Raw genomic sequence first — 9065 nt, 5'->3', positions numbered from 1 at the left:
GAGTTATTGTGCAAGTGAGTGTGTGTGAGTGTGTGAGAGAGAGAATGTGAGTGTGTGAGTTAGTGTGCAAGTGAGTGTGTGTGTGTGTGTGTGTGTGTGTGTGTGTGTGTGTGTTTGTGTGTGAGTTATTGTGCAAGTGAGTGTGTGAAAGAGAGAATGTGAGTATGTGAGTTAGTGTGCAAGTGAGTGTGTGTGAGAGAATGTGAGTGAGTGAGTGAGTGTGAGTGAGTGTGTGTGAGGGAGAGAGAATGTGAGTGTGTGAGTTAGTGTGCAAGTGAGTGTGTGTGTGCAAGTGAGTGTGTGTGAGAGAGAGAGATTGTGTGTGTGTGTGTGTGTGAGAGAGAGAGATTGTGTGTATGTGTGTGTGTGAGAGAGAATGTGTATCTGTGAGTGTATAAGAGAATGTGTGTGTGTGTGTGTGTGTGTGTTTGTTTGTGTGAGTGAGAGAGAATGTGAGTGTGTGTGTGAGAGAGAGAGAGAGATTGTGAGTGCGTGTGTGAGAGAGAGAGAGAGAGAGATTGTGTGTGTGTGTGTGTGAGAGAGAGAGAGAATGTGTATCTGTGAGTGTATAAGAGAATGTGTGTGTGTGTGTGTGTTTGTTTGTGTGAGTGAGAGAGAATGTGAGTGTGTGTGACAGAAAGAGAGAGTGTGTGTGTGAGAGAGAAAGAGAGAGTGTGTGTGAGTGTGTGATAGAGAGAAAGAAAGAAAAAAAGAGTGTGTGTGTGTCTGTGTGTGTTTGAGAGTGTGAGAGAGAATGTGAGAGTGTGTAAATAATGACATATTCTCCAACTTTCCCTTTAAAACGCCTCTGAAATGATCATGAGTAATAAAGCTCTGACTGCATTGTGTCTCGACGGCCGAGAGTCTTGTGCGCGTCTGATCTGACCTTCCAATGTTCTCTACCAAGAATACATATATGACGTGTGTGTGTGTGTGTGTTCCTCTCCCGCAGCTGTGTGCCGACGGACACGACGTCTCGAACCTTCTCTCCGGAGACCCGATCGCTCGCCGGCGCGGGTTCAAGCTCGAGTACTTCCTCCGTCCTCCCGTCCACGTGACGCTGAGCTTCCCGGTGTGTGTGGATCTGTGTCGCCTCGACCTCGAGCTCTTTCCCTCGGGAACCGATCCGGGCCGGAGCTCCTGTAGGATCGAGATCCTAGTCTGTTCGGACCGAGACGGCGTTCGTTTCCAGCTCGTGTCTCGGAGCGATTTACAAGAGGAGCTCCGAGTGTGTTTCCTAAATCCTGCGTTCAAACCGCGAGATCCGTTTTCCGATCTTCCTCCCGCGCCGGAATCCGAAGCTAAAGCGCTAAATCTCTGGAGTCGCGGATCACTCGTATCCGTCGCTCATCTCAGAATCAGCGTTCCCTTCAGCAAAGGGTGTGTGTTGGGAATCAAATCCCTTTCCGTTTGGGCGTCTCCTTCCCGATCCTGTCCTGCTTTTGAACTTGGAAAAATCCTGGATGCACATCTAAACAGCGTTAAACGCACAAACCATACGATTGCAGCTCCTCCCAAACCAACTGGGAATATCACAGACGACATCCCAATCCCAGAGGAATTCCTAGATCCGCTTACACAAGAACTCATGGTTTTCCCGATGATCCTGCCTAGCGGAGTGATCATAGATAACAGCACTTTAGAGGAGTATTGGAAGAGAGAAGCGACGTGGGGTCGTCTTCCCAACGACCCGTTTACCGGCATTCCTTTTTCCCAAAGCTCAAAACCTCTTCCGAATCCTCTCTTAAAAACCCGTATTGACCGCTTGGCTCTGCAGACGGGATGCACAGGAGTCGGGAGCAGGAGTAATCCACTAGCTAAACCACAACCGTCAAGACTTGCAGAGGTTAAAACCGCCACAGACTCCAGTAGAAACACAGAAACTTTAAGATTTCATGGATCCGTTTCAGGATCGACTAGCCGTTCTGCTAAAAGAAAGTACGACTCCAGCTTTCCCTCGACTAGCGCTGATCCCGGTCGTCCTCCGACTCTCCAAACTCACTCAGGTTTGACTGTCACAAATCACACAACTCACTGATACTCTGCACTATGTAGATGAATTAGGACTGTAAATAAATACGTTCGTAGTGTTTCTGAAGAGCGTTTTTGAAGCCTAAAGTGGGCGGAGCCGTCGGTCGCCATCTTGGCCGCGCGTCACTCGCGGATAAACGTAAATGTGCAGCGAGGCGGATTAGCTGAGGTGACGTGACGCTAACACACAGCAGACAAACGGCTAGCAGTGACATCAGCGGCAATCCACCTGTCACTCAAGTGGCCACGCCCTTAATTATGCAGAACTTTAAGGCTTATTATAATGTAAACGAATGAGTTATAAAAATATTCAGCCCCCTCACAGTCGTCATGAAGGGCAACATTAGCGATATAGACCGAAACCACTTTTTGCACCAGACTGTAAACATGTGTTTTTCTGCTGTAAAGTTGGGCATTTTAACATGGAGGTCTATGGGATTGAGTCTCTTCTGCAGCCGGCCTCTAGTGGCCAGTGGAGGAACTGCAGTTTAACTCACTTCAGTGTTGAACTCGCTTGGCGCCGTGAAATGTTGTGGGCGGGGCCTGTCTGTCATGATCTGTGGGCGTTAAATAGAATTTAAATGGATGAGTTATAAAAAAATCCCCCCCCCCCACCCACTGTCGTCATGAAGGGCAAAATTAGCTATATAGACCAAAACCACTTTTAGAATTAAAAAAATGTATTTAAAAAACGTGAGACTTTGAGCGCTGTTGAGTGGGATCGTAAACTCCTCTGATTGGCCATTGTGTTCACGCGCTCATCGGATATGTCTGTGATTGGCTACAATGATCAACGCACGGAAGTGTGCTTTCAAACGCTCCCGTGTGTGTAAGCGCTCGCTGAAGAGCGTCAGTGATGTATACTTACAACATGTTTTTGAAGCGCTGATCATTGTAGCCAATCACAGACATATTTGATGAGCGCGTGAGCACAATGGCCAATCAGAGGTGTTTACGATTTCGCTCAAAGCCTCACATTATTTAAATGTCAGTACCGACAACACTATTTTGCACCAGGCTGTAAACATGTGTTTTTCTGCTGTAAAGTTGGGCATTTTAACATGGAGGTCTATGGGATTGAGTCTCTTCTGCAGCCGGCCTCTAGTGGCCAGTGGAGGAACTGCAGTTTAACTCACTTCCGTGTGGGATTCATGAGAGAGACGGGCTTAAGACACACGCATTGTTTCTGACAGGATCATAACTACCATAAACACTGAGAAGGACAGATTCCTCTGAACAATCAAATTGTTGCATTAATGACTGCACTCCTCTCTGTATTGGTAAGCTACTTGCACACTGAGTCTGAAATTTTCGTATGCGTTTTTTCGTATTCATGATTCGGTGATTTGTCAAAACACCATTCAAAATGCTTGAGCTACGGATGCGAAAAAAGCAGAAAATCGAACCCGATCCGAATTTTTTTTATGACGGACGAAAATTTCGTAGGCGGTGTGTAAACGTCATTCACAAAACATGAGGTTGTATTTATTTTTTAACGTGCGAAAATTTTGGACGCGAATTTCGGTCCTTTAGACAAAAAGTCTAAATAGCTCATTTTTTGTCTCGGTGCTCATCAATGTCAAAATAATTGAGATGGCCAATCAGAGCAAAAGGAGGCGGGGCTTAACTGTTCACAGAATCCACCACATTTTTGGAATCGACTCATTTCGGAATTTTTTTTAATGCAATTTTTAATGTTTATTCTAAACGATTTATCATCATTATTGTGTTAAATTCATCTTTGTGGTCATCTTGAATCAGAATAACTCCCTCTTGCAGCATCTCTTCTCTGATGATGTGGGCGGGGCAACCTGTCACTCACATGAGATCAGCCAATAGCAAACCACAACCATCCAATCAACTCCACACAGGCAAAATCAAGCCCCGCCCACATTTGTTCTCGTTCCAGAAGCGTTTCGCTTGGATACACGACACAATAGGGACGAGGTTTCTGACGCATGTTTTGCTCATGTCTGATGTATTTCTCCTTGTGTTTCAGAGTCGGACTCGCATGAGCGGCGGTTAGCAGACAGTTTAGATCAGGCGCTGAACGCTGCGCTTCACGGGTTACCAGTGTTCACTTCACCCAGCAGAACCTCTTCCCGTGTGGACGCTTCCACTGGTATGAGACTGAGACATACATGTAGTGGTTCATACAGTACAGATTGTTTCAAAACAGCTTCACTGTAATAAACAGTCAAAAGCCCTATTCGGATGGTTATTGTTTCTCATGGGGTTGTACACAGTATTTTCAGCATTTACAGGATTAGTCTGTGATATTATTGACGTTTGAATCCAGAATGTCTACATGTTCCCAATGCATGACAGACTTTCCCATATTTCACTCTTATCTCTGTTCGACCTCCTGCTCTTCGCCTGTGATTGGGTTAAAATGTCAATATTTAAAGTCCCCCTGTGGTGTAAATCCAGCGTTTAATGTTGTTTATGTGTCTATGTGGTGTTTTTAATACGCTTAAACCATGTGTAAGTTCATAAGTCGACAGCATTGGTGAGTATTTTCTGCTTAAAACTGCAGTGAACCAAAGACAGTCTCAAAAACACGGTTTGAAATCGCTGGTGTTTCTGACGTCACAAACGACCTTGTAACCAATCAGATCAACGTGTGATCGTCAACCAGTGGATCTCTGAGCTGAGTGAGTGAGTGGAGGCGGGGCTCATCTGCATATTCATAGAACCACGCATACTAAATGAGGCGAAGGTGTCGAGTTACATTCAAGATATTTCAAGGAAAAAACGTTTAAATATGTCATTTTGGTGATGAAAGATGAGTTTTAAGGGATAAAATGATTGACTTTTAAATGTTGATGGTCATGTGATGATGCTATCTTGTTACAGTAAATGATCTCTAAGCATGTTTGCTGTATTCATCGTGACCTTGCTGATCTCTCTGAACTGCTTCGCTTCTCTCTGTTTTCCAGGACCGCACGCGTGTGTGTTTTGCTCGTGTTCGTTGTCGGTGTATTCCTCCAGCGTCCCGTCGTACGCTCTGCCCTGCGCTCATCTCACGTGTGGACCGTGTCTGCGGCAGAAACGCCCGTGCGACTCCCAGACGCTGGAGATCACGTGTCCCACATGTGGCACATCTGCATCCGGCGGCGACGTCACACGAGTGCATCACTGAAACACACCGAGGATTCATCATGAGATCATTCAATCGCAGACTTTGTGTATAATTTTCATTAAAAATTGTTGAAAAAGAAAAGGAATTTGTTCTGTTTAATAACTGCAGGTATATTCTAGGTGTATATATATGTGTGTGTGTGTTAATATTGTGTATCTAAAATACATTAAATGTGAAAATGTCTTGTTTATATACAAAATCATTCAAAACTTTGGGGAATTTTTTTTAAAAAGAAGAGTCTCTTCTGCTCACCAAGGCTGTTTATTTGATGTAAAAATAGTGAAAATATTATTATAATGTAAAACAGCTGTTTTCTGTGTGAATATATATAGTAAAGTGTAATGTGAACAAAGCTGAATTTATAATATTTATGATGTTTATCAATGTTGAAAACACTTTTTTGTGGAGTCTTTGATGAATAGATGAATGTGTCCTTGTTGTGACTATATCAATATGAATATGCCAATATATATGAAATGGATTTTAGATAACCCTGTTTTAATGTGCACTACTGTTTAAAAGTTTGTGATTGTAAGATTTCTTTTAACATTAATTCACCAATGACGCATTAAATTGATCAAAAGTGACAGTAAAGACATAATGTTACAAAACATTTGATTTCATATAAATTCAGTTTTGAACTTTCTTTTCATCAAAGAATCTTAAAAAAATAAATCCATCACTGTTTTGAACATTGATAATAATCATGAATGTTTCTTGAGCATCAGATCATCATATTAGAGTGATTTCTGAAGGATCATGTGACACTGAAGACTGGAGTAATGATGCTGAAAATCACAGGAATAAATTACACTTTACTGTATATTCACATAGAAAACAGATGATTTACATTACAATAATATTTCACTATTTTTACAGTATTTTTTGATGAAATGACCACAGCCTTGTGAGCAGAAGAGACTCTTTCCGCCTAGACTCTGAGTGGTCGTGTTCGGCGTTGGATCTCAGGCTGTTTTCTGCAGAATGAGGAATCCTTGAGTTCAGTGTGTGTGTGTGTGTTCAGTGTGTGTGTGTGTGTTCAGTGTTATTGAAGCGCAGGAGTTTAAAACAGCGACACAAGGCTGAACTCTCTTTGTGTGCGAATGAACAGCTCTGACCTCTGCCATCTATTGTAATGCTAAACTGAACTTTCTGTCCTCCACACAATCACACACACCTGAAGGACACACACACACTCACACACAGAGCCGATCCTGACCTCTCTGGGGCCCTAAGCAAAACTCTGTTAAGGGGTCCTCCTGAGCCATGCAAACCAGTCGCCATTCCCACAGTCACACCTGACACCCCAGTGCTCCCACTACAATCCTCCCTCGTTTAGTTAGCACTAGTGAAAATGTAATTCCTGATATCAGAAATAGACATATTTTATACTAATATCAATAATTCACATTTTAAATAGCTAGTATTTAATTATTGATATCAAAAATGCATCCTGTGAATTAATAAAAGCTAAAATGGCTTGCCATTGCATGTCACTGTGTTTTAAATGATAAAAGCAATACTTGATGGTTATTATTTACTGAGGGATGTGCATCCGTATTGACCAGTGTCCAGCCAATCAACATTTTAACTGCAATATAGTCAATGTCAATAGATTGCTTTCCATCTTGCTTTATTGCAGAGTTGTAACTAAACTGCCTTGGAGACTAGATATTAGATAATCATTGTCTTGTTTTAAAAGTATGAGCGCCTAATGGCATCACGCCCATATTGTACTGGTAACTCATAGCTGTCAACATTTGGTTTTCAAAATCCGGGAGATTTGGGGGGGTGCGACTGCGCAACTGGGGTACAGGTTGCCAGGTTGAGATGACAAACGAGTTGACATTGGACATTGTATATGATGTGTGGATTGTGTGTAGGGGTGTAACGGTTCAGTACATTTTCGATACAGCAAAAAGAAAGAAAATGCCAGAGAAATTTCCTATTTATTAAGAAGAAAAATTATTTTTAAATAAGTTTGAGTTTTCCTACATCTTGAAACGTTCAGGTTTATAAATGGGGGTAATCTTTGAAGGATGAACAAATAATGTTTTGGTCATCACATAACATTTAAATATAGGCCTATATTTATATAGCCTATAATATTTAGATAATATTTGAGTTTTGAAGTGCTGGGAAAAGATGTGTGAAGTACTTGAAAGCATTTCACTATTCCAGCCAAACTTCCATGGTTACAGTTAGTGTTACTATATTAAATCCATGGTGAATGTTGCTGATCTGTTGACTAAAGTGAAGTCTATATAACTAGTTCATTCACGGCACAATGTTTCTCCTGGTTTTCACGTCAGCGCTGTTTGATCTAATAGAGATCTACAGTTAATAATGGAGAAATCTGAATGCTTCTCACTAGATCTCGCAGCGATGTTATTACTTCAGTGGCGAATTCAAATGTTTTCTTCACTGGATCTCTTGGCGTTGTGTATAACAGTGTCGCTTGATCGAGATCGGCCAAGGGGGTAATCCATCGACCGGAAGTTGAAGCCGGCCGGGTGCCGCCATGTTGTAGCAGAACTTCACTTGCGTTAGCATTTCCATTGACTCCCATTCATTTTTGCGTCACTTTGACAGCGAATAACTTTACATCTGAGGCGTTTAAAGACTCCATTTGTCCATTATTTATTTCTAAAGAAACACGACAATGTATACAGACCTCCATTACCTTCTATGTTACACTATGGCCCCGTAGAAACAGATTTAGTAAAAATAGGCTAACGATTGCGTCATAACCACTCGACTCTCTGTCGCGCTGTACAGAAAGTACCGTACAGACAGGAGGAGAAGCTCAAGGCGATCGGGGGACGTCCCGTCAAGGGAGAAGCCCATAGATAATGAGTCCATAAAAGCAACGGAATACTTACTCCTGCTCACTCACGCCAAAGAACTCTTTGCTCAAGTTCCCCGTCTCTGCAAGATTAACGTTGGCAGTTTTCACGCACAGCTACTAGAAGAGTAACGTCTGTCAGACAGGTTGCTCACGTCATCAAGCTTAGTTTGAGTCGGTCTGAGTCTGCGCGTCAGGAACGGAAGTGCTCAGAAATCGCTAAAAAAATGGGCTTCAACTGCCTCAACTGAGTTCCAATGAGAGGCTCTGTCCACTTCTTTAACTGTCTATGAGATCGGCTCGCGCTGCACAGATGCTGCTGGTCCGAACTGATAAACGATCCGTGAAGCACAATATAATGCAGTTCCGCTTTCATTACGTTTGCCATTTGACGTTGTGGTGATCGCGCCAGCGCGGATTTTGTCGGCAGGAAAAATGGTCCAAGGAATCGTTTGGTTTGCATGCGTACTGAAACGGAAGCCTCGTACCGAAACGGTTCAATACGAATACATGTACCGTTACACCCCTAATTGTGTGAATATAATGCATTTAATACAAGATCTGGCAACTGGTCAACATTAGACAAACATATTGGTCCGATTATTCATAAAGGAGTTTGGGCCGTGCAAATTACGGGAGTTTCCCGGGAGAAATAACAAACCGGGAGGGGTCCGGGAGATAGGGCTAAAAAACGGGAGAAACCCGGGAAAAACGGGAGTGTTGACAGGTATGTGGTAACTGGTCCCCATAGATGTTTTACTGGAAAGTGCACGTTTCATTTCGTGCACGCGCATATGAACTCATGTTAACGCGCGAGGCGGTTATCTTTCCCGAGCTGCAGTTTATAAATAAACACCGTTGCCCTTTGTATTATCAAACGTAATCTCATGAAAGTGCTTATCGATAGGCCTACCACGAATTTAATTTCTCGTGCTATTTATACGCCAAAATGGTTTTTGCATATGCTTATACGCACTGTAAATCTCTTGGGTAGGATTAGGGGTGTGGAGTGCGTATTACACGCCAAAAAGTGCGTATCATATACAC

General features: G+C 42.8%; 1 protein-coding gene across 1 annotated transcript in view; it reads left to right on the top strand.

Annotated features, from left to right (window-relative positions):
* The window catches only part of ubox5 (U-box domain containing 5), a 14796-nt gene extending 9533 nt beyond the window's left edge, over positions 1-5263 (top strand). Inside the window, exons 3-5 of the mRNA XM_056241944.1 lie at positions 953-2006; positions 4031-4153; positions 4971-5263. Coding sequence (XP_056097919.1) covers positions 953-2006; positions 4031-4153; positions 4971-5173 — 1380 coding nt within the window. The 3' untranslated portion in view covers positions 5174-5263. The remainder of the gene's footprint in view (positions 1-952; positions 2007-4030; positions 4154-4970) is intronic.
* The last annotated feature ends 3802 nt before the right edge of the window (positions 5264-9065 follow it).

The sequence above is a fragment of the Rhinichthys klamathensis genome, unplaced genomic scaffold (assembly GCF_029890125.1).
Source record: "Rhinichthys klamathensis goyatoka isolate OS25496 unplaced genomic scaffold, OSU_Roscu_1.1 h1tg000685l_1, whole genome shotgun sequence".
NCBI classification, from domain to species: Eukaryota; Metazoa; Chordata; class Actinopteri; order Cypriniformes; family Leuciscidae; genus Rhinichthys; species Rhinichthys klamathensis.
The sequence above is the reverse complement of the archived record's forward strand: the minus strand, read 5'-3'. Positions and strand labels throughout refer to the sequence as shown.